The sequence below is a fragment of the Haliotis cracherodii genome, unplaced genomic scaffold, assembly GCF_022045235.1.
Source record: "Haliotis cracherodii isolate W230 unplaced genomic scaffold, xgHalCrac1.p SCAF_29, whole genome shotgun sequence".
In the NCBI taxonomy this organism is placed as follows: domain Eukaryota; kingdom Metazoa; phylum Mollusca; class Gastropoda; order Lepetellida; family Haliotidae; genus Haliotis; species Haliotis cracherodii.
The window spans coordinates 2837813-2865768 of NW_027266285.1; the positions used below are offsets into that span (position 1 = coordinate 2837813).

General features: G+C 39.6%; 2 protein-coding genes across 2 annotated transcripts; both read left to right on the top strand.

Moving 5' to 3' along the window:
* Window positions 1-275: 275 nt before the first annotated feature.
* On the top strand, window positions 276-911 carry LOC139473429 (uncharacterized). The gene has a single exon (XM_071255999.1). The coding sequence runs from the start codon at window positions 276-278 to the stop codon at window positions 909-911; it is 636 nt and encodes a 211-aa protein (XP_071112100.1).
* Window positions 912-27607, top strand: LOC139473430 (uncharacterized). The gene is made up of 3 exons (XM_071256000.1): window positions 912-1180; window positions 1342-1579; window positions 27485-27607. Exons 1-3 carry the CDS (start codon window positions 912-914, stop codon window positions 27605-27607), a joined length of 630 nt encoding a protein of 209 aa, XP_071112101.1.
* The last annotated feature ends 349 nt before the right edge of the window (window positions 27608-27956 follow it).

The following is a 27956-nucleotide window of genomic DNA, read 5'->3' on the forward strand; positions in this document are numbered from 1 at the left end:
ATGACCTCAAATTACAACATTTATATATTCTTGTACTGAAATATACTTGACATCATGTTAACACTTCGAAAATATAATCATTAAACGCTATTCCTAACACCACCATGAAAATTTTATGCGTGGGGACGTTTTAGGTTGAGAACGCTTTAGGCGTGCCTCTTTCTATTTACGGCTTCCTTAACTTAAACATTGCTGAAAGGAAAACTCTTAAAACTTTGAAAGCTGACCCATCCATCACCATAGCCCCAGCAGATAAAGGCAGAGCAACTGTCATCATGGACACCAGTGACTTCAATGCCATCACCAGCAACATCCTAGATGACCAGACAACATACCAAGAGCTGAAGAAAGACCCCACCACCCGACTCCAAAGACAGCATAAAACCCTGCTGAAAGAGCTCCGAGAAAAGAATGAAATTGGCCCAACCCTCCACAAGAAGATGACTGTCCCTCACCCCAAGCCACCCTACGCCAGAGCCACCATCAAGGTCCACAAACAGCCAGTCAAAGCCCGCCTCCTAGTCTGCTCAAGAAACACTATCCATTACAACACTGCCCAGTACCTAGCCCGCCTTCTTGCCCCTCTGGGGAAAACTGCTAAATCATTCATCACTGACTCCACAGAATTCTGCAGAAAGATAAGCACCATCACCGAGCCAGGCACACTCGTCAGCTATGATGTGGTAGATCTCTTCACAAATGTACCCAGAGACGAAGCCCTATCCATCCTCAGAAGAAGAATTGAAGCAGTATACCCGGACCTTACCACCCATCTATCTATAGACAGCATCATCAGACTTATAACCTCTTGTATTACCTCCACCTACTTCACCTGGCAAGACAAGATCTACCAACAGACACATGGACTTCCCATGGGATCCCCGCTGTCCCCTATCATCACAGAAATCTAAATGACGGACCTAGAAGAAACCGCCCTCCATACATCACCTATCACCCCCCTCTGCTGGGTTAGGAAAGTCGACGACACTTTTGTCATTCTCCAACCTGACCATGACCCCAAGACCCTCCTCAACCACCTGAATGCCCAACACCCCAGGATGCAGTTCACTATGGAAGAAGAGGCTGAGAGACAACTACCATTCCTAGATGTAAGAGTACAGAAAGACCCCGATAACAAACTACACACCAGTGTCTACCGTAAGCCCACCCATACGGGTCAGTATGTACACAATTCCTCTAACCACCCACCACAAATCAAAAGAGGAATCATCGCCACCTTAGCCCGACGTGCTGTCAACATCTGTTCCACGCCACAACAGCTAAAAAATGAACTCAACCACCTCGCCATGTATTCACTAACTTCAACAATTACCCTACCAGCCTAGTTGAACAAACAATCAACATCATCCTCAGCCCTAGAGAGCGGCCTCCACGACAACAGACAGCCCCGTTTGTCATCAGTCTTCCCTACATAGGAACAGCCAGTCACCAGATCCGCAGACTGCTCAAACACCACGCCAACATTGACACAGTATTCCAGAGAGGCAGGACAATCCAGAACATCCTCAGCGCAAATGGCAAGCCCCCTACATCTAAGAAAGAAGACCCAGCTGGAGCCGTATGTCACATACAATTTGACTGTAGCGACTCCTATGTAGGAGAAACATCCAGGCCCCTACCCATTAGACTAAAAGAACACAAGACTTCAGTACACAAAAAATGACTCAAAATCAGCCATCTCCGACCACACCCAAACCCACCCCGATCACAACATCCAGTGAACAACATCAAGATCCTGGCCAACAATCAATCAGACTACAAAATCAGGAAACTCCTAGAAGCCATCTACATCAAAAGGATCGAGCCAGCAATGAACAGAGACCAAGGCTATTACATCCCGCCTGCTTACCATCACCTAATTGCTAAATCCCTTTGTCCATCCAATTAATACAGTGGCTTCCATTATCTCCATCAGTCTGCTTGTTTACTCTGCTTGTATACTCTGTGTTGATAAGTCATCCACTGGCTTCCAATTAGCTTAATCACCTCTTTGTGTCCATCAACTAGTCACTGTAACAACTTAGATGTCAATAAGTGTATATATACCTATGTTGTTTAGCCCTACATACAAAAACTACAAAAAATAGGACTTAAAGGTCAAATAATTAACTACATCCAAAGTTTCCTAACAAACCGCAAAATCACCGTGGGCATAGACCAAACGCTATCGGACCAATGTCCCCTAGAAAATGGCACTCCCCAGGGCAGCATCCTAAGCCCAACACTCTTCAATATTATGATTAACGATTTATTCGAGGGACTATCCCCCAAAGTAAACACATCAAAATTCGCGGATGATGGAGCCCTCTGGATCCGCACTAAAAGCATTAAAATGGCCCAAAACTTACTACAAAAATCTCTAAATAAAATACAAAAATGGGCTGACAAATGGGGCTTCTCCCTAAACTCAGAAAAAAACACAGGAATAGTATTTAAACACAAAAATATGCAACCCGCCACCCTAAACCTCCAACTAAACAACAAACAAATCAAATTCCAAAAACAAACCAAATTCTTAGGATTAATCTTCGATGAACATCTCACCTGGGATGCTCACATTAAAAACCTTGTAACCAGATGCAGCAAAGACCTAAACACGTTAAGATGCCTAACCGGCTCCAACTGGGGGGCCTCTAAAAACACCCTCCTCTCACTCTATATATCACTAATTAGGTCCAAACTAGACTATGGCAGTGCCATTTACGACACCTTAAACAACTCTCTCATTAAAAAACTAGACTCAATCCAGTATCAGGCCCTAAAACTAATCACACGAACTCAACATGGCACCTCTTCCACCTCACTCCAGGCCTTAACAGGAGAAATGCCACTTAAACTACGTAGGGAACAACTTACCCTAAACTTCTGGGCCGCGTCCCAATCAAACCCACTAATCGAAAACTTAATAAAACAAAATATTAGCCCTAGAAACCAAGCCCTAGCCCGGAAACATCCACTACTTACTCCAATTTCCCAAAGAATAACCAATTACCTAAACGAACACAAAATAAATAATCTTAAACAAAACAATAAATCATCCAATATCTTCACTCCAAAACTTAAAATACCAAAAATAGACACAACACTAGCCGATACACTAAATAAACAGACCGATCCTAACATCGCTAAAACCACCACACTAGCATACATACATGAACATTGGCCAAATTGGTGTCACATATACACAGACGGATCCTCAGATCCGATCTCAAAACACACAGGTTTCGGAGTCCACATCGCACAACCAACCAAAGACACACAATCTTACCGACTCCCAAACAACCAATCCATATTCACGGCCGAACTAATGGGCATGGCCTCAGCACTACACAATCAGCAATCTAAAAAACACCAAAAAATCCTCATCCTAACCGACTCTCTCAGTGGACTACAAGCCCTCAAAAATAAAAACACTAAAAACCGCCCCAAACTAATAAATCAAATACTCAATAGCTCAAACAACTTAACTAAGGTAGGTAAACAAATAGAGTTCATTTGGATCCCCGCCCACGTAGGAATCTTTGGAAATGAAAAGGCAGATAAAGCAGCAAAATTATCCCTTAAACTCCCAGAAATAAGCTTAAACTTACCCAGCTCAAAATCAGAAATCAAAAGTGTCACTAAACAAAAAATTAACAAAAAATGGCAAAATATATACCAAAACTCAAATAGCCAAATCAGGAAAGTACTCAAAAAACCCTTAAATAAACCCAAAATACTACACCCATCCAAAAAAATCGACAGAATAATTACCAAACTACAAACAGGCCACACCAAACTAAATAATCACCGTAAAATAGCTAAACTACACACAGCAGGAAACTGCCCACATTGCAAACAACAAGAAACACCAGAACACGTACTCATTCACTGCACACACTACCAAACACACCGAACAACACTACAGACCACCCTAAATCTTAAAACCGGACTTACACTAGAATCAATCCTAAACCCACAAAATAAATTAGAAAAATTCAAAGCCTTAGGCATATACCTAATAAAAACAGGACTAAATAGTCGCATTTAAACCCCAAATAAAATATTAAAACCAAAACTACCTTATTTGATAACCACCCAACACACACAGCTCCCTTAGTTCGTCCCCCACCCACTCTTGGCATTCTTTCCAAATCTCAAAATTTCAAAATTACTATATAAATAACCCCTAAAGCCCCCTCCTGGGTTGCACAAACTCACTTTTCCCCTTTTTGGAAACACATTAAATGGCCTGGCCGGGCCCGTGTGCGACATACGCTTGCAGTCGGAAAGCGCACGTTAAATCTCCAATATAAATATAAGTAAGTAAGTAAGTAAGCCCTACATTAAGATGTCTCACCGGCTCTAACTGGGGAGCCTCCAAAGATACCCTCCTCTCACTATATACAACACTAATTAGATCAAAACTAGACTACGGCTGTGCCATATACAATACCCTAAACAACTCTCTTTCTAAAAAACTTGACTCAATACAATATCAGGCTCTCAAACTAATTACACGCACCCAACATGGCACCTCCTACACCTCACTTCAGGCCCTTACAGGAGAAATGCCACTAAATCTACGCAGGGAACATCTAAGCCTTAATTTCTGGGCCGCGTCCCAAACAAACCCTCTCATCCAAAACCTAATTAACCAAAACATTAGCCCAAGAAACCAAGCTCTAGCTCGCAAACACCCCTTACTCACCCCAATATCCCAAAGAATAACAAACTACCTCAATGAACACCAAACTCAAAATCTTAAACAAAACTGCAAAAAATCAAATATCTTCACCCCTAAACTCAAAATACCCCAAATAGACACAACGCTAGCTAACCAAATAAATAAACAAACCGACCCAAACATAGCTAAAACCACCACACTTGCATACATACACGAAAATTGGCCAAATTGGTGTCACATATACACTGACGGATCTTCAGACCCGATCTCCAACCACACAGGCTTCGGAGTCCATACCACACAACCAGTTATATCCACACAATCTTACCGACTCCCTAACAACCAATCTATATTCACGGCCGAACTTATGGGCATGGCCTCAGCCCTGCATAACCAACAATCTAAAAACAAACAAAAAATCCTAATTCTCACTGACTCCCTTAGTGGACTACAAGCCCTCCAAAACAAAAATACCAAAAAACGACCTAAATTAATAAACCAAATACTTAAGAGCTCCAACGACCTAACAAAAGCAGGCAAACAAATAACCTTCTTGTGGATCCCCGCCCACGTAGGAATTTACCTAAACCTAACCATCTCAAAATCAGAAATTAAAAGTGTAAACAAACAAAAAATAACCAAAAAATGGCATAATCAATATCAAAACTCAAATAGCCAAATCAAAAAAGTGCTCAGAAAACCACTAGCCAAACCTAAAATCCTACACCCCTCTAAAAAAATTGACAGATTAATTACAAAACTCCAAACAGGACACACTAACCTAAATAACCACCTAAAACAACTTAAAAGACACACCACAGGCAACTGCCCCCACTGCAAACAACCCGAAACCACAGAACACGCACTCATTCACTGCACCCACTATCAAACACACAGAACCACACTACAAACCACCCTCAATCTAAATAAGATTCCTACTCTAGATGAAATACTAAACCCTCAAAATAAACTAGAAAACTTCAAGGCCCTAGGCGTATTCCTAATCAAAACAGACCTAATTAAGCGCATCTAAAAATTAATTAATCTACCAATCCAAAATCCAATAAACATACAAACACCCACCTTACCCGGCTCCCTTAGTTCCCTCCTCCACCCACCTCGGCATTTATTCCAAATTTAAAAATTTCAAAAAATCAATATAAGCAACCCCTAAAAGCCCCCTCTTGGGTTGCACACACCACTTTCACCCTTCTCGGAATACACTAAATGGTCCGGCCAGGCCCGTGTGCGAAATACGCTGTAGTCGGAAAGCGCACGTTAAATCTTCTATATCAGTCAGTCAGTCAGCCCTATCCATCAAATACAACCGCACTGCCTGACCAATGCACATACCGTAAAACTAAATGTAAAAAATGCGCAATAACAGACTGCACAGGCACATGCACACCCTGGTGCATCCACTGCAAATCCACCCAACACACTTCACTTTCAAACCAATGCCCACACAGACACACACTCACCCAGCAGGCCAACAAACACATAAACATAGACACGGCTAAAATCCAAACACGAAAATTTGCTACACCTGCATGTAAACCACTCCTCCCTACACCACACCCAAACACCATCCCACAAACAAACACCCCACCCATAACTGACAGCTCTGTCTGGGGCCCCTACCAAGAATCCGCACCCACCTCACACACACAAGCAGCCGCTCAACCAACCACGAACCCTCCCACATCTCACATAGCCAAAACATCCCCCCCCGCATGCAAAACAAACCACAAAACAACACGACCCTCATCCACGCACCCTACAGCCCACATGGCAACAACACTCCCCGTCAAGCAAGCACAACAACAAAACAACACAAACACTAAAAAATCATCAGCTACACCCATCCCGAAAACACCTACACAACCCTCAACATCACATGCCTCCCCCATGAAAACTCAAACAGCTAACCCTAATCTAACCGATGACGAAGATTTCTCCACTACTGAGGAAACAATAGAAACTACTCCAACTAAAACAAACCAAACTTCCCAACCAGACAACACCCAAAACCTAAATAACCTCACCTTACTCCTAGCATACATGCATAGTCAAAACTCCCCAAAGGTTAGCATGAAATCATTCCACAAAGTAGCTTTCAATCTAAACTTAACCAATCTACCCTTCTTCCTCTTTAACCTCCGTCTAAAAGAAGTCACCGAATAAACTATAAACTAAAAACTAAAAAACTAAATAACCAATCACCCGAACCCAATAATGGAAGGACTAAATATTTTTCAGTGGAACGCCAACGGACTCCCCTCCCACGGCCATGAACTAAAAACTAAATTTAAACTAAATAAAGGCCCTCACATTGCTTGTATTCAGGAAACCAAATTCTCAAAAACATCAAAATTTACACTACCTAACTACAACTCAGTAAGAACTGACAGAGCAAAACAAGAAGAGCCGCAGGAGGACTAATCATATTTATCAGGGAAGATATAAATTACGAAGAAATAGAAATAGACACCCCAAACCTAGAAGCCAACGGCATTAAAATCACATTAAATAACCGAAACATAAACATAATAAATATTTACCACTAGCCGGAACAAAAAGTCCAACCTGAGGATCTAAACAAACTACTCCAAATAAGCGATAAATCTACTATATTCCTAGGAGACTTTAACGCTCACCATCCTACATGGAGCATAGATGATAAAATAGATAATCATGGCAAATTAATCTCCGAATGGATAGAAACAAACGATCTAGTGCTCCTAAATAGCAACCGACTCACGAGGTACGATAAGATAACCCCAAAAATGTCGGCTATCGACTTAACCATATGCACCGCAGATCTAGCTCAAAGTACTCAATGGGAAGTGCACGACGTCCCGCTAGGTAGTGACCACTTCCCCATAAACATAACTATAGGAAATACAAACGTACCAATCCAAACAGAAAACCAAGAACCAAAATTCCATTACAATAAAGCTAACTGGGACCAATTCCAAGATATCTGCAACGAAGCTAACTTAAACGAAATAGAAAATAATGATCCAGAAACCTATTGTAAAAACCTAACAGACTATATAATAAACGCAGCCCAAACCTCCATCCCCTTGAAAACATCTAAGACAGGCAAACCGACCGTACCATGGTGGAATGAGGAAATAGAACAGACTAGACGAAAACGTAAATCAGCCTTCAATAAAGCAAAACGCGACTACAAACATCTAAAGTTAGCCCACGAACTAAACCACCAGGTTCAAAAACTAGTCCAAATAGCCAAAAGTAGAGGAAAAAAATCTGCGAAGGTATAAATAACCGTACAGATGCCAAAACGGTCTGGCGCAAAATCCACGCCATTAGAGGTTTAAAACGACATAAAAAACATATTAGCATTAACAACTCAACCAACCCCGCCCAAAAAGCAAATAATCTCGCCAACCACTTTTCGGCCGTTAGCAGTAACTCCAACTTCAGCCAAAAATTCCAAGAAAAACTTAAAAAAGAAAACAAACCCACAAAAGAACCAAACAATAACAATCTGGAAATAAACCAACCCTACACAATGGAGGAGCTCCTCTACGTAATCCAAAACAGGAAAAAGGGCACAGCCCCAGGATTAGACCTAACTTCTTACCAAATAATTAAAAAACTCCCCCTAAAACTACTCCAGGCACTACTCAAACTATACAATCTCATCTACCTAAACGGACAGGTTCCTACTCCCTGGAAACAGGCCCTAATCATACCAATCCCTAAACCTAATAAACCAGCTAATCAAGCTAACTCATATAGACCAATATCCCTAACTTCAAACGTATGTAAAGTAATGGAATCAATGGCTAAAAATAGATTACAACATTACCTAACCCAAAAAAACATCATAAACCCAGATCAAAGCGGTTTCACTCTTGGCCGCTCAACCCTAGATAACCTCGCCCGACTAGAGCAAGATATTAAGACAGGACAACTAAATAAACAATATACCACAGGCATCTTCTTAGACTTCTCTAAAGCTTTCGACATGGTATGGCACGACGTGCTAATACAAAAACTTAAAAAAATAGGACAGATAATAAACTACATCCAGGACTTCCTAAACAATCGTAAAATAACCGTGGGTATAGACCAAACACTATCGGACCAATGTCCCCTAGAAAATGGCACTCCCCAGGGCAGTATCCTCAGCCCCACCCTTTTCTATATAACGATAAACGATCTATTCGAGGGCCTATCCCCTAAAGTAAACACATCGAAATTCGCGGATGATGGAGCCCTCTGGATCCGCACTAAAAGCATTAAAATGGCCCAAAATTTACTCCAAAAATCTCTTAATAAAATACAACAATGGGCTGACAAATGGGGCTTCTCCCATAACTCAGAAAAAACAACAGGAATAGTATTCAAACATAAAAACATGAAACCCGCCTCCCCAATCCTCCAGCTAAACAACCAAACAATCAAATTTCAAAAACAAACCAAATTCTTAGGACTTATTTTCGATGAACATCTCACCTGGGATGCTCACATCCAAAACCTAACAACTCAATGCAGTAAAGACCTAAACACCCTAAGATGCCTAACTGGCTCTTGCTGGGGAGCCTCCAAAGATACCCTCCTCTCTCTCTACATATCACTAATTAGATCAAAACTAGACTACGGCTGCGCCATATACAACACCCTAAACAACTCTCTATCTAAAAAAAACTCAATACAATATCAGGCCCTCAAACTAATTACACGCACCCAACATGGCACCTCCTACACTTCGCTTCAGGCCTTAACAGGAGAAATGCCACTAAGTCTACGCAGGGAACAGCTAAGCTTAAATTTCTGGGCCGCATCCCAATCAAACCCTCTCATCCAAAACTTAATAAACCAAAATATCAGCCCTAAAAACCAAGCTCTAGCTCGTAAACACCCCTTACTTACCCCAATATCCCAAAGAATAACAAACTACCTCAATGAACACCAAATTAAAAATCTTAAACAAAACTGCAAACAATCAAATATCTTCACCCCTAAACTTAAAATACCCAAAATAGGCACAACACTAGCTAGCTAAATAAATAAATAAACCAACCCAAACATAGCTAAAACCACCACACTAGCATACATACACGAAAATTGGTCAAATTGGTGTCACATTTACACGGACGGATCCTCAGATCCGACCTCCAAACACATAGGTTTCGGAGTCCATACCACACAACCAACTAAAACCACACAATCCTTCCGACTCCCAAACAACCAATCAATATTCACGGCAGAACTAATGGGCATGGCCTCAGCCCTCCATAATCAAGAATAAAAAAAACACAAAAAAATCCTAATACTTACCGACTCCCTAAGTGGACTGCAAGCCCTCCAAAACAAAAATACCAAAAACCGACCTAAATTAATAAATCAAATACTTAAAAGCTCCAACGACCTAACTAAGGCAGGCAAACAAATAACCTTCTTGTGGATACCCGCCCACGTAGGAATATACGGTAATGAAAACGCCGATAAAGCAGCTAAACTATCCCTCAAAATCCCAGAAATAAGTTTAAACTTACCAATCTCAAAATCAGAAATTAAAAGTGTAAACAAGCAGAAAATCACCAGTTATCTAAACTCAAATAGCCATATCAAAAAAGTGCTCAGCAAACCACTAACCAAACCAAAAATTCTCCATCCCTTAAAAAAATCGACAGAGTAATCACTAAACTCCAAACAAGACACACCAACCTAAATAACCATTTAATTTTTAAAAAAAAAAACATACTACAGGTAACTGCCCACACTGCAAACAACTAGAAACCCCAGAACACGCACTCATCCACTGCACACACTACCTAACACATCGAACCGCATTACAAACCACCCTCAATCTAAACAAGGTTCTCACTCTAGAAGCAATACTAAACCCACAAAATAAACTAGAAAACTTCAAGGCCTTGGGCGTATTCTTAAAAACGCATCTAAAACACTATAATCTACCAAATCAAAATCACATAAACAAACAAACATCCACCATATCCAGCTCCCTTAGTTCTCCTCCCCAACCCCATCAGCATCTATTCCAAATTTTAAAATTCCCAAATTCAATATAAGCAGCCCCTAAAGCCCCCTTTTGGGTTGCACACACCACTTTCGCCCCTTTCGGAAACACATTAAATGGCCTGGACGGGCCCGTGTGCGAAATATGCATCAGTCGGAAAGCGCACGTTTCATCTCCAAAGTAAGTAAGTAAGGAAGCCCTATCCATCACTTGCTTGATAAAGGTGTTAGGATCTACACCGAAACGTCGCACTAATTGTAATAAAGAAGTTGTTCATCCATAGAACTCGTCTTAATTTATGTTTTCAACGTTGAATACTGACTCCTGGGTCACTTTTCAACGCGGGTCCATTTTCAATGTCACACCGGCATAGGTGGTTTAATTCCAGAGTGTTTAAAACATTCTGTCAATATTCTACTCCAATACCTTAAATTACTGTTTGATATGATTTTAGAAACGTCTTACTTTCCCAAAGAGTTGACTACCGGTGTGATTATTCCACTACATAAATCAGGATCACGTACTGATACAAACAGTTATCGAGGAATTACCCTTCTGAGTGTTTTTAGCAAAATATTTCTTTCTATTATCAATAAAAGGCTCACATCTTGATCACATTCATTTGATATAATTTCGGAAGAACAAGCAGGTTTTAGACAAGGGTACTCAACCACGGATAATATTTTCACACTTAATGCGATTATTCACAAATACATGCAGAGAAAAGGTGGAACATTTTATGCAATTTTTGTAGATTCAAAAAGGCGTTTGATTCTGTAAACAGAAATATAATGTGGTCGTTGTTTCTTTCAAATGGTGTGAGTAATAAAATGGGTAAATTATTATGCAATATTTTTCAAAATGTAAAGTCATGTGTTAAACATCCTGGAATATACTCTGATGTCTTCACATGTAACTTTGGTGTACGCCAAGGCTGTATTCTTAGCCCCTTCCTGTTCTGTTTTTTCATCAATGAACTGGCTGCACAAATTAAGGATAATTGTACGGATGGTATACAGCTGAATCCAGATATTGTTAAGATATTTCTGTTGCTTTTTGCTGATGATATAGTTCTGTTCTCTAGTACGATAAAAGGTTTACAGAATTTGATAGATCAACTGGAGCTGTACTGTTCTAATTGTAAACTCCAAGTGAACACTGAGAAAATGAAACTGTTAGTTTTTAAAAAGGGAAATAAACTACCAAGTAGGGAAAAACTGTTCTTCAACTCACAACCGTTACGAATTGTCACTTCTTATAAATATCTGGGGGTAACCTTCACAGTCAGATTATCGTGGAATTACCACACCAGTAATGCAGCAATGCAGGCAAAAAAAGATACTAATGGGAATCTTACATAGTTTAAAAACTTTCACTAATCTTTCATATAAAACCTTTTTTTAAATATTTGAAACAAAAATTACTCCATTTTTATATATAATTCAGAGGTCTGGGGGTCATACTAAATATAGAACTATTGAACTGGTCCATCTATATGCTTGTAAACGATTCCTTGGCGTAAAAAAAACTGTACATCGAATGTTATTGTATATGGTGAATGTGGACGTGTACCACTTTTCACATTTCAACATATCATTAAAACTGATCCCTGCACACACGAGGTTTCATATTTATTACATTTATTGATTGAGTGAAGTGAAATATGAAGACATTTGATGCAACGAATTCTCGTTTGATCCCTAGTCATGATATAGCACACATTTGGATATAATACCGTCTAACGAAATTAGTTTTCAATATCTTGAAGTTTCACAGTTAACATTTCGAGAATCCATCAGTTTTTCATTAAACAGTAGATGCCGAGATAATCAGATAAAAATACCATCTGTGTAGTCGAGCAATGTGTGGAGGGAGCAAGTAATCTGAGTGTATACACTATACGTCAATGATATATGAATACTAGAATTTTATGGATAACAACTTCTTTTATTCCTCGTCACGACGTTTCAGAGCTACTTCTTGCTCCTTCATCAATTGAATGCGTAGTAAGTGCATTGAGTTATATGTTATATTGTAAAATAGGCAGTGTATTTTATTGTTTAACAATGATTTTAATTTTGTTACATTGTTTCTGCAGAGATTCTGTAGATTCTGATTGCATTGTATTTGTGGGGCAGTGATTAGTCGTCAGGAATGTGGAATGTGGGCTGATATGTTTTTGATGTGTGGTGTTGTTTTAGGAGGGGATTAGTGTCAAAAACTGAAATGTGTTCACTGAATTGGTGAACTCTGATTTTGATAATCTAGTGAGTACCATTTACTCAACTGATTGACTCACAAGTTACTCTGTTTTAAATCTCCGAAACATCAGCCCTAAAAACCAAGCTCTAGCTCGTAAACACCCCTTACTTACCCCAATATCCCAAAGAATAACAAACTACCTAAATGAACACCAAATTAAAAATCTTAAACAAAACTGCAAACAATCAAATATCTTCACCCCTAAACTTAAAATACCCAAAATAGACACAACACTAGCTAGCCAAATAAATAAACAAACCGACCCAAACATAGCTAAAACTACCACACTAGCATACATACACGAAAATTGGACAAATTGGTGTCACATTTACACGGACGGATCCTCAGATCCGACCTCCAAACACACAGGTTTCGGAGTCCATACAACACAACCAACTAAAACAACACAATCCTTCCGACTCCCAAATAACCAATCAATATTCACGGCAGAACTAATGGGCATGGCCTCAGCCCTTCATAATCAAGAATCCAAAAACCACAAAAAAATCCTAATACTTACCGACTCCCTAAGTGGGCTGCAAGCCCTCCAAAACAAAAATACCAAAAACCGACCTAAATTAATAAATCAAATACTTAAAAACTCCAACGACCTAACTAAGGCAGGCAAACAAATAACCTTCTTGTGGATACCCGCCCACGTAGGAATATACGGTAATGAAAACGCCGATAAAGCAGCTAAACTATCCCTCAAAATCCCAGAAATAAGCTTAAACTTACCCATCTCAAAATCAGAAATTAAAAGTGTAAACAAGCAAAAAATCACAAAAATGGCATAACCTTTATCTAAACTCAAATAGCCAAATCAAAAAAGTGCTCAGCAAACCACTAACCAAACCAAAAATTCTCCATCCATCAACAAAAATCGACAGACTCTCACTCTAGAAGCAATACTAAACCCACAAAATAAACTAGAAAACTTCAAGGCCTTAGGCGTATTCTTAATCAAAACGGAACTAATAAAACGCATCTAAAAACATAATAACCTACCAAATCAAAATCACATAAACAAACAAACATCCACCATACCCAGCTCCCTTAGTTCTCCTCCCCAACCCCATCGGCATCTATTCCAAATCTCAAAATTCCCAAATTCTATATAAGCAACCCCTAAAGTCCCCTCTTAGAGTTGCACAGGCCACCTTCGCCCCTTTCGGAAACACATTAAATGGCCTGGCCGGGCCCGTGTGCGAAATACGCATCAGTCGGAAAGCGCACGTTAAATCTCCAAAGTAAGTAAGTAAGTAAGGTAGTCTGGCCAAAACCCATGAGCACCTAGGTGACAAAGCGAGATCAGAGTCGGGAAGAAGCTATCATCGGCTCCGGTGTAGTAGGCTCAAACGACTCTCCCCTAATTTTGACTCTAGACTCATATGGGCCTAGGCTCACATGACTCCCCAAGCCAGGCTCAAAACACTCCCTCTGGGCTCAGCTAACTCCTCTACTGGCCCAAATGACTCCCCTTGTTTTGAAATAAAATGATTACAGAAAGGATCAAACATGTCTTGTATTATAAAGGTTGTCAACCCTTCTTCCTCATTGTCTATTCTGAAATGTCAGGTTAAGAACAATCCCCAATATTGTGTGTCAGATGTTTTTTGTACCAGGTATTATATTACAGTTTTTATTCAACTTTATTTGGAAAAACTCCAGGTGCCTCTCCTTAAATCACTATACTTTTCTTTACCTATTATTTGTTTTCAGAACACTCCCTGTGTCTTACATCCATTTCTTGTGTATCCAATAATTTGATATCAGACTCAAAATACTCCCCCTATTCTAGATCCGATTCTTGAGTATCAGACTCAAACTACTCCCCATATTCTTTATCCGATTCTTGAGTATCAGACTCAAACTGCTCCCCCTATTCTAGATCCGATTCTGGAGTATCAGGCTCAAACTACCCCCCCCTGTTTTCGTGTATAAAGAGACATAAGTGTATAAACCACCTATCACCCAATAAAACAATGTCCGCGCCGTCTTCGTAAACAAAGAAATACTTTCTGAACACAAAGGACACTTAAACTTCAATTTAAGGTTATTTGACGATAAATATAACCTCAAAAAGGACACTTATCAACATATCACAGATTCCCATAATTTTGATACATAATGATCGTGCATGCATATCAACATTTTACATGAAGAAATAAGATTGCCAAACAGGTCTGAGTGCCAATATAATTATCTAAAAAATATTACAGACATTACAATCAAACATCAGCTGCAGTATTATTTGAAAAACAAAGTTAGTAAATCAAACAGAATATTGAATACAAATCTTTTCTAAGTTAAACAAATATTGCAGTAAATTAAAACGTCAATACCAGTCATTGTGTCAGAAAATAAAGTTGCTGATGTCTAACAGTATTTAAAAAGTCTAAACGAAATGAATTGATAATGTTCTTCAAATTTATCTAATAAAATCTTATTATGCAAACAATCTGGTAATTGTACAATATGTAAATAAATGGTGTGCAATCATAGAAAAAATATTTCTTGTGTACGACATTCACAGAGTGTTGCACAATTAGGGTCAAAACATTTGTATTCTTCAAAACAAATGGGGGAGTCATTTGAGCCTGGAGAGTTATCTGAGCCTACGACGGGGGAGTCATTTGAGCCTGAGGAGTTATCTGAGCCTACGAAGGGGGAGTCATTTGGGCCTGGAGAGTTATCTGAGCCTACGACGGGGGAGTCATTTGAGCCTCCTACGCGAATAAAACTTGTTTTCGAATATTGTGAATCACCAAACGCAAAGGTATGACTGTCGTTTGTATTGTGTTTTTATAAAATGCAGATAAATTCTTAAGGAAAACTGGATTTTCACAACCGTGAGTGAGTATGTTGGGTTCACAACTTCTTTGAACGTGTCAGTTTGATTTCAGGAGGCAAATTATAAGCGATGCTGATCTAGAACGTTAACAAGTTAGGTGAAACCCAAGATGGCAGGAATACTGCTGACATATTTAGAAACCTAATCAGAAAATATGGCGTCCCCCGAGGCGTTCAGAACGAGTTAAAACATACAACGAATCTGAGGGACACACACTAGTCAGAAGACAACGTCTCTATCTTGTGTCGTGATCTCATTATACCCTGTGTCGTGGATCCTAAACACTTGTTAGTGTAAGATTACTGACAAGTCGCGATTGATTTGTTCGCTTTGCTTTCAGTTTTCTTTAGCATGAGCATCTGCCATCCACCACACGCCTCTTGCTAATCCAGACTTGACCTGTCTCTAAGTGGGAATTTGCATTTCGAAATACTATTATTTTAGTGATGATAGTCTATATTTATCTTAAAAATACAAATTTGATTTTTTAAACAGAAGTTTATTTCACAGTTTATGTCGGATCTACTGTACCACTCCGGCGAAAGAACTATCACTGTCTTGAGTACACCTTGTTTAACACCACAGTCACAGGCATTACCGTCACAGCAGCAAACTCAGTAACCAAGTCTGGACGAGGCAAACCAATGACTACAACATCAGCAACACCCCACATCATCGGAACACGACAACACCGATTAATGTCGTGCTGGAGGCTTATTCCAACACGGGCTCCCACAGAAGCACTGCCATTATAACACTTAATGTCAGAGCTGACACTTTATTAGAACCTACAACGACGAATTATCAATTATAAAGTATGTTCATATGATACCCTATGCGTTCTCATCTAATAACGAACAACAGTAAACTCGTTTGATAGTGAGACGCTAATATTAATTGAAACTTGCAAATTGTAAAAAAGTTGTTTTAAGATTCGCGTTCGCATTTAAACTTTTCATGAAAATAGTACCCTTGTACTGCACAGAAAGGGGACTTCTTACCAAGTATATCATCGATCTGTCATTTGTTATCAAGAGTCCTAGCCTGCGGCCTGCATTGGTTAACCATCGTGAGAACATGTCCGGGGGTAGAGCCTGGACCACATGGGCCTTATCCCAAACTTAACTACTAGAACGTCTTAGTGCATGACAACGTCCCATGACCGTTTGGAAATTAATCGTTTAATAGAAAACAGCGGTCACAGTGTGACGCTCTATTGACAAGCCTTTGAGTAGAAACTCGTCAATGACATGCTTGGTGCATATAGATTAGGGGAATAATATTAATCATTTTATGCATTCACGTTTTATTAAGAAAAATGGTACATTATTTTATTCCGCGTAAATTTATAAGCTACAGCTAACTGACGTCAGCGATGTGTCCCAGTAACACGTACAGTTACTCCAGTCATACGCTCAGTAGTCCACGGTTTGAATTACACGACTGAAACATCACTTGATTCCATCGGTCAATGTCTCAAGCTTACATCGCCTACACTGAACCGAGTTTGGTGAGGTGTTTTTTTAACCTAGTGATGTCTGTGCTTAGGCTGTTATGAAATTGTTTTAAAAGACCTATCTCATCTCACAATTGATCTCCGAAAAAGGTGCGCACCTGCCATATCGCAACCTTGAGACAAAAATCTATGGTCAGATCATCAAGTATTTATGTTGTATTAAAACGTCGCTCTTATACCAGTAATGTGTTTCTCTAACGTTGAAATTAGATGAAGGCAACATTTGCGCGAGTAATCTATTAATTACTAATCTCATCTCGGTCAGGTAACGTTTTATTACGAGTGTATTTCGTAACGCATACGTGTTGAAATCCACGACTTGAAATAAAAACCTTTTTATCATATAATGGGTGGGTTTCTCGGCAGGATAAAGCCAACGGATAAAAACGATATCCGTTGGGGTCATATGCGGATAAAGATGCAAATATCAAAGGTCAAGTAGGACTACTTTCACTGTTTATAAACAAACATGGCGTAGCCCTCGTCATTCGGCGATCGAGTCAGAATTAACCATCGGGAATCTGGATAAACTACTGGGATAACTGCTATCATTATCAAAAGAACTAATATACTGAAAATCAGTGTCTAACTGTGACGTAGCTAAGGCATTTTATAAGTTTTGGCAACTTTGGAGATACACATTTCGAAACAATTTTGCGAGGGCACGAGGCCAAGCCAAGCGGGATCAGTAGCCATATCTGTGCTTGTAGACCTCTGCGGCTTGAAACCTTCTCCACAAATAAAAATAGTTGAATTTGGCCGAAATATGTTTGAATTGTTACCTTGTTTCGTTTTGTCGCTGTGTGTACATCTGACTACACTTCTTAACGTTATGACAGGACAGACCGACCGTCAACAACGTCTGACCGTGGCTGTGACGTCTCATAGACTAGGATTAGAGTAGCTTCCCTTTGACAAAGGGCAGTTACTCCAGCAGACAGACCGATGGATTGCCGCGAAAGGCAATTCAAAACACCGATTGCGTATATGTTGCTTCGCCACTGTATAAGAAAGAGATTTCAGTTGGAACTATATTGGCTACTGTCACTGTCCGACTGACACATCACTTACCCTCAGACGTAATAAATATTAATGCGCGCATTCCAGGAAAACTCGCAATGTTTCGGTATTGTTTGTGAGAGAGGGAAAGCGATTTTGAAGCACAGAATTAAAGAATGACATTATATGATAAAGAGGTTATCACGCTTGTGTGTTTGGGGATGATAAAATATCCTGCATTAGGAATAAACACTATGTATTTAGCTCACCAAGGCTCGCTAAATACAATGTTTATTCCTAATGCAGGATATTTACCATCCCCAAACACACTCGCGTGATAACCTCTATATCTGATACATTATTGAATACAACAGTTGTACTAAAAAGTGTATTTGACGGTGGTCGTACAGTGGTCTACAAACATGTATCTGAAGAGAAGGGTCTTTATTACTATTCCAACAAAACACGGGAAACATAATGTAAGACAGCATATCGGAAAACATGATAAGGTATAGCACGCGGTAAAAGGAGTGGTTTTCTGTCTTTGGGATATCGCATTGCCTTAAACGATCGTGGACAAATCCTGATCTGTGTTCAGTCGACACACACGCGTGATGGTATTTCAACTCCAAGGACCATGGGTTAATGCTTCAGTATTCTTTGTTCTCAGATCCAGGATTGATCAGCTTCAAGCAAATCTTTAGTTTTAGGTTGACGTGTAAGCTTACACGGAAACATCACGTTTTACCACGTGACATGTTACTAGATAGCTAAATCAATGTAAAGTCTCAAATATTTACAGCTTTCGGTCAAAACAGGTTTGCCCGTCAATAGTCTGTTCACACACTGATCGGGACCTGTGACAGTAAGCCAGAGACCTCCCTCCCAATGCGGTTACTGTGTGTATCCGTAATAATGATTCGTTTATACCGAAGTGTTGTATTCTGGACGATTCTACCGTTAGTAATACCATGCGGTATAACGGGGTGTTTGCTGTCTACAACATATGCACAGCATCACCGGGCGCTAGGAAACAGAGGGATACATACCGATTTAACCCGTGAACTTGTACAAATTGAATACAAACAAAACAATGACAAATTTAGTATAAAAGCATTGAATATATTAAACTCCACAAGATGTATATATTCCTTAACGTATTTTAGAATATTTTAGTCGAAATTCCAAGATGGATCTAAACTGTATAACACAAATAGGAATATATCTCCAATCAGCTTTCTATGGATATGGCAATATGCGTGCAAAGGCATCTCACATGAAGGTGCAATATAACCTCCATAAGTCATGTCAGGGTCTGTTGATTCTGAATTTGATTTCTAGATTCGTCCTATTTATGATCCCTATGTTGTCAACTCATATGTCCATGGATAGCATCTACGACCCAAGCCACTTTTTTCTTTAGGCAATCTGGCTCATACCAGGAATAAGAGTTGCTTAAATTTATCTCAGTGGGTAGCAATATCAATTCCAGAACTATTTTTTTTATAGATATCATTAATTAATGATACAAGTGGGGTGTAATTGTTTAATACGAAGCATCTTACATCAATTAGTCATTCTAGCATCTGCTGGTCGAGTGATTGAATCAAACATGCCACCCTGATTATCGTCCTTGGTCTGTGAACACCATCACGGTGCTTGTTGCCTTCACCCACGTAGTGCACGTCTACAAACGTCACTGTACACTTTCCTCCCGCACGCTGGACATATAACTGATTAATGTTCAAAGCGTCGTCAAGAATTATTCTATCATTCACACATGTTACATGCCAACAAACTATTTCAAATGAGATGCGGTGAGATAAGATGACGAAGTGGATAGTCCTGTGTTGGTAAATGATTATTTTAAAGAACCTTCCGGAGTGGTGGTCAGGACTAAGTAGATTTCAGCGCGCGGCCATTATTAAGAAATATGTTCATCTATAACTTTTTTATGAAAATCAAGTTCGTGGAATTCAACATAAGGGTGACAACACCCACTCGATACTCTGAGCGAAGTATTTATAAAAAACTACAAAACGGCTTAAAAAGAACTTGGTGACATAGAGTGCATATGTACCCTGCTACATATATAAGAAAAGCATTCAAGTTTCTGTATGACGTCACTCACATACAAAATTAATGAGTAACTCATAATATAACTTACACTACCCAGGGTCATGATTCAAAACATAACAGTCAGATCTAGTTCTTTCTTGTTATTTTTCTTTATTCCTGGCCGTATAAGAATATTTAGCGTCATTATTGAAGGGTCACCTAGGTATTAGGGCGTCAAACATAAACATATGCCAACAAGCGTCAATAGTTCTGAGTATGTTGAACATGTTGTTTATTCCTACATGGAGGCCACATTGATTGAATGTTTTTTATGAAACTGGAAGAATGGACAACGTGGCTGAATGGACAGTTAATGTAGGTATAAAATGATTTATTCCAGATGAAACTGAACTGCAATCTTGAAAGTTGAAAATACGACGATCTCTGAATACGTCTATCGTATTATCTCCCTGACCACTCAATAATGACGCTTAGTAATCAGTCCAACTAGAACATAGATTTAGCTTTCGAAAAATAAAAAAATAAAAGCTCACCTTGCATTCTTGCACACAAGCACGAACGGAAGACAAGTTCCTTCTGTTTGTGAATTACAAAACTTAAGTAACGGCAAGCCCCCTTCTGCAGGCGAGTATCGATCGTTGAAGCATCCCCGACATCAGGCGGATACCAGCGATATATCCAGTCCTCGCCTAGTACGGTGTACAAGAGTCAGTCAGCACACTGTCTGCGCAATGTTGATACCTACAGAAGCAGCAAATCAGAGGCAACGTCTTGATGGGGGATCTGGGGATATTTGTAGATCGCTACGTATTATCAGTAACGTTGCCGTCCTGGGTTTGTGTGTGTATGGCTGGTAAAATTATTATTATTATATAATACATTTATATGCCGCAGGTATCCGGGTACCGACCAGTGGATCCATGGTTGCATTCCAGGTATCACAATTATCATTCTCAACTCCCCGGGGAGTATCCAACCCAAGCTGCCTAAGGGCGCTAAAGGGTTTTTATATCCACCTCACATCTCGGGTACCAATTCCCTGCTGGGTGAACAGAGACACGTTTGAACTAAGTCCCTTGCCTAGGGTAACACCAAACGTTTTGACACTTGTGTTTTGGGTTTATGTATATATTCGTGTTTCCACCGTCAGACGAGTGGATTCTTTTGAGTGCACAGGGTGAATGAACTTTACCTGTAAACAATGTTGGTCCCAAGGCTCAATAACAACCCGGTCACGAGCAGGATACGATCTCAGCACCTGGTGCTTTCAAGCCTGGTGCATGTGACTGCTTGCACCTTCCACCCCAGTATTCATGTGTTGCGTTATGCACAATGTATCAACAATAAGGATATTGCTTGGCGAGGTATTATAGTCATTTGTCATGTCTGTTGCCAGAACTGGAGCACAGAACCTGGGGGTATCAGCACATGTCATGAAAGGAAGATAGCCCCAGAATAGTTTTCCGAGGTTGTCTCTTTAACACCATCCCTGGTTCAACCATCAAAGTTCAACGGAAAACAAAATATTCTCAGTCTTCCAACGTATTAATAAATGGGAAAACACTGAGAATAATAAAAAGCCCATGGTGCCTGGCCGTCGGTTGGCTTTGCATACCACTCAGTGCCGCACTGTGATGACGTCGCGCTTTCAAAAACATATTCATTGTATAAAAAGTGTTACAACGGAGTAACCAAATTGTATAACATGCAACTCGGGGTTGATTGTCTTTCCAAGAGTATCTGAAGCCAACAAATCCAAAAGATCTATGCGCTGCCATCGATAAAAGTATAGTGTAAGTTTCCACCTTTTCTACATTAATGGTGATATGGAAGCATCCGGATGTGGCAAGTTAAGTCAACTAAACGCCCTTGTTTGAAATCTAAATGTCCAATTATCCATATCATTGGAAAGTACATAACCTAACTTTGACAGACATATGACATTTATGTAGAGGTACACATTCATTGAGAATGTTTTTGACGTGAAAACAAAATTGATGAACGTGGTCGTCATTTTTAATACTTTAATTGGAAAGCTCAAGAAGCATAGAGTATATTTTATACATAGAACGATAATAGGTGAAAGAAGGAAATATATACAATCATAAAGCGTATTTCTACTAATGAATTTCGGTATGCCTCGTTTACATAATAAAACGTTATTCTTTCACGGTTCACTGCACTCACGGCTAATCCATCGATTTGGCGCTCGCAGTTCCAACAGCAGAATCCCTCGAATCATGAGTTCGGCTTTCCCGGGACTATCTGACATTCAAATTTGGTATTCCCGGCCCATAACCCTTCCATTGGTGTTTGCTTTCCCTCTGCCATCACACCAGAGCTTTTAATCGCCTCTGTTTGGACTGAACTTTTCAAAGCTGGGAAAGGACCAACGGAAACTCTTCCCGGTTATTTTACCATGAGTTAATCTGAAATGTTATTTTGTCTGGAATCAGCCAGTACACACATTATATTTGTTTTAATGTGTTTTCCTTGCGACAGATGAAACATAAATGTAAGAGTAAATCCTATCCAGATACAAAAGTTGACAACAAACCAACACAAGAGGTGCCAAGCCCAGTTCTAACTGCTTTGAATCCAGTCTCAATTCCTCCCAAAGCTTTCATTGCCCAGTTCGACCATCACGTTGGTTGTCCAGTAAATGTTTTATGTCACTGATTGGATGTAGTCTGAAACCATCAGTAATGCCCAAAGTATCTTCTACTCTATCAAGTGCTGGACAACGACTTATAATTATTATATAGCATGAGCAAGAATCTTCAAACGATTGATGGGCAATGTCTTGAAAGTTAACATCAGGCTTCAAAGATGTATTTGCTAAAAAATATGTTCCACTTGAACGTGGACCACCTCGAGGGTGACAAGATTCAATGTTGCGCTCACATCTATTTGCATTAAATAAAAACAAAGTCACCATGCTTGTTATTTTTCGCCACTTAATATTCAGTTCCGACAATACAGGGAGAACATTTTCTGGCACTTCTCCAGGCAGGCCTTCTACATGGAGTGTAGAGCTTTGAGGTATAGCATTTAAAACAGCGAAACTTCAGTGAATTCAGGTAAGAACTTCCATGTAATGTCTTTCAGTGATGGCGACTTATAGCTAGGCTTCATTGGTTCTAGAGTAACTATCTCACACTCCAGCAGCAACCTCCTTCTGTGATTACTTTTGTCGAATTATGTCCTTTCCGTAACATTGTGTATGGATGGACCATGTAAATATTTAACCAGTCACCTCTTTCAAGCATTTGCCATCATCATTTGGGACGAGAGAGTGCGTCGTTTTAGCGGCCCCCATAACTTCAATGTCATTTAGATCTTTTAAGGGTGATGTAAGTTAAACGTCTTTCTAAATGTTTGCATCATCTTTTAAGCATATAGCGTGTCTTCAACACCAGGTTTATCAAATCCTTTGATGTCCTCAACATTGGCAGGTGCGATTGAATTTCATTGTCTAGGTTGCATGGCAGGACCTCTAGAGTCAACCATCATTTGCATATATCCTACATTTATAGGTTATCGTAAATGTCTAACACTGAAATTGTGAGCTCTAAAATGACATCATCACGTACCGTTTTGATAATATCCGTTGTACTGAAATGAATGAGTTGAACACACAGTTCTTTATGGGGAACTGTAAACAGCTAATTCCCTTCCACGGATTTACCCATCTGGACTAGAAATAAAGGAGACCAGTGAGACCACCTCTTATGTTTCATATTTAGATCTATGCATAAAGATTCATAGTGACCAAACACTCTCCACAAGACTGTACGTCAAGAGGGATGACTTCAACTTTCCAATAGTCAACTTACCCTTCATGTCGAGCATTATTCCTAGCAGCTCCAGCCTTTGGTGTTTACATTTTACAACTTTTGAAATACAATCGAGCATACTCTTTCTACCAAGATTTCAAAGAGCAACATAGGTCTCGTGCTCAGAAGTTATTTGATCAAGATTACAACATTCAAGGCCTTTAGTATATCTTTCAAAATGTTTTATGGTAGATTTGGGGGACATTTCCAAATTTTACGCATCAGTGGAAAAACATTATGTCCGATGCAATTCCCTATGAATCCTGTGTTTTTTCAGGTGAACAGTTGACTTAACTTTGCATGTGTTTGTGACGGGTGTCACCGATGGGGCAGGTTACGCTCAACTTTTCGCGAACACCTGGTGTATATTATCACTAACTAATAGTGATTCATAAACACATGCTCATGATATAATTGGAATCGTACTATGCTTTATCAAGAGATTTGAAAGGGCTTTGTTGTTTTATTTACCAGCTGTTCATTTCATATCGTCCATTTGCTGTAATTAGTGTGATACGAGCTCCGAAGGGTTTTAATTACATCGAGTGCATATGCGTTATAATACCGATCAGGCACTCATGTTTGTCCACAGTGGGTAGTTTGTGATGTTGCAAATTGCAACTTCGAGCTGTCCCATTGAGTTATCAATTCATCGGGGCAATTGTGTGGACTGGCCATGTGTTATTCCTGCTAGCGTAACATACATTTTAAATCTATAAAAGTATCGATAAATATATCTAATCCAAACTATCCAAACTTTCAGATTTGCAATCAACGTATAAGGTTGGCGTGACATACACCCCAGCTAACTTAGTATCAACACTATTTACTGAAACCACTATTGTGGAAGATGCCAGAACAAGCACTGCCTCCTTCGTGCAAGCAATCAGTGGAGAAACCCCCGCATTTGTTGTGTAACTGAGGGCAGATAACTTGGCTAAATCATCTTATCCTTATTCATGAGGTCCCTATTTGGATAGCCACACAGTCGCAGTACCACCATATTATCACTTACAAACTTAGAATAATCAATACCAACATGACGAATACATTTTTCTATCTTTTTAAGACATTGGAGTAATCATTAACAGTTGAATGTAGAAAGTTCTTCACAGTTCGACAGTTGAAGGTTGGAGAAGGTTGTCTACAGTGTTTATCTCAGTCGGTTTCGTCATCCCTGTTATAGTCTCGTCAGCTGCAATCTCTTTCAAATTATCTATATCAATGTACATACGTATACGTAAGAAAGAAAAACATAATATATCATGGCTTTACCCCAAAACAGACACATATTAAATCCATATTGTGAACTGCCAGACCCATTAAGGGTCAAGGGAATTCGCTATTCAGTTGTTATACCATATAACTGAAGCACTACTGATAAGAATCAACAGTTGCTGGTGATAATGATGTAATACTTCCTGCTACTGCTTGCCTAACGTTTACAATTAGTTTGACCTCACTGACACTGAAAGGATTGATGTCCAGAACTCCAGGTCGTGCAATCGTAACGAAACCACGATACCAGGAAGGAGGCAATTAATAGCAAATCGAAAAGTGTTGCTATCCTACAATCCTCCAAATAACATAGCACACTATTTAGAAAAGAAAGGGCGACTGCACCGATAAGCGTAATTGACAGCTATAATTACGAGAATGATTGTGGCCGTGTTACATTCTTTCTGTTGGGATTCGGTTGGCGCTCGTTGCATTGTATGTGGGCAGTCGTTTGTCGTCAGGTATGTAGCCATTTAATCTAAGCATTCGTCAGGAAATTACTATATTTAGATACGAGTGTGGTGTGTAAACTAGCGGGATACCGTGGACGGGTGTGGGATATTCTGTGGTGTTCTGAAAGAAAGTTGGACGGCAAATAAGGGGAAAATGTGTGTTAACGGGACACACACACTTTGTTTCATCGCTTTTGAACCAGCTCCCTGATTCCTTGCCGAGCTCATCTCGGAAGCTTGACCACACTCGCCGCTTGGTGAATATACATTATTATCACTGCCTTTTGCTATCACCACTGTATTTTTGTATTCGATACTGAACACTGCCACCATATTATTATTCCCATTGAATATTGTAATACCACTCTATCTTGAACTGCTATTGAAATTATTGTACAGTAATTTGTGCTGATTCGTAACCTTTGATTTGAATTTTGTAATACATTTGTTGATTGTATACCACTTGTTGGATGTTTGTCGGTTTCACACTGTTTTTACATATTTCTGGATTAACATTTTGTTCCAATTTTGGGAATCGACACGTAACCTTTACACTTTAAACCTTTACACCGAAATAGAAAACTAAATACATCAGTTAAATATACACGTATTGCTGAAATCGGTATGAAGGTTACAAAGAAACTATTATAACGTGCCGGAAATTTACAGGTACCACCAGATTGCCTTATCGAAACGTTTGATACAATTGTTGTCTCTTATTTTACCTTATGGTTCTGAAATATCGAACTTTCATAACACCAAAATAATCAAGAAGGTACGTTTAAAGTTCTTAAAACTATCAGCAGGTGTAAGACAATCCTCGACAAACTTCAAGCTATTTGTCGAATTCGGGCGAGAATCGCGCAGTACAAAAATTGCGCAGTACAAATGTTATTTGCAAGCTGAATCTGCCTTCACAACATAAAAAAACTGCGTCTTAACACTGTTAAGATTTATGATAAATCACAATAAAGTAAGGGGTAAAGCCTTTCTATTGCTAAATCACATCAAAGGTATCTTTGCTAATTGTGGTCATAAATGTTTGATTCCACTGATAATAATGACAAAGCGTTCATATTATTTCAACTTGAGAATACCCTACACCTTCAGTTTATTCTCTCATGGACTGGTGTCGTCAACTCTTCTGAGGGAACTACTGCAAGAATCAAGTCTTTGAATGACATTTACAAATGATGCACATAAGAAAGAAAAGTTATGGATGTCAACTTCTTTATTATGAGGAAAACAACATTTCGGAGTATATACTCCACTTTTCTGAATAACGGTTGGGCAGGTTTGGGTCTGGAATCGGAGTTCTTGAGGGTCTTGCAGATAGTTTTGGAGACTAGGTTGGTTGGGTAACTCTTGAGAGAAGTGACTGTTTTCTTGAGATGCCCAAATTCACTGCTGTGGGAATCAGGGTGGCAAGACCCTCAAGAACTCAAGACCCAAATCTGGCCCATTGCAGAATCATCATATCCCAACGAGACCCTCTCACTAATCAGATTTCCCGCCTCATCGGGAACAAAGCCAACATTGATGTCACCTTTTCTAGCGGCAAGACCATCAGGATCCATCTACAAGCCAATTCCAAAGGCACCAGCAGTGCAAGTCCCAATCCCAGATGATGCATGTACCGGGTTCCCTGCAACTGTGGCCACCAATACTTGGAAAACCCCTCAGACCTCTAAACACCATACTTAAAGAACATCACACCTCTGTCAACAAGCTAGGCCTGAAATCCGCTATTTCCGAACACATCCTCAAGAACCAAGACCATAAATTCATGTGGGAAGCTAGCAAAGTCTGTCTTCCGACAACAACAACTAGCGACAAAAAAAACTATTAGAAGCTATTGACATCAGGGGACACCAGCCATGAACCGTGACCAGGGAACCTATCTGCCAATTGCTTGGGATTTACTGCTTCCATTATTGTCTGTGCTAATTATTCATCTTGCAGTTGCATCCGCTATCT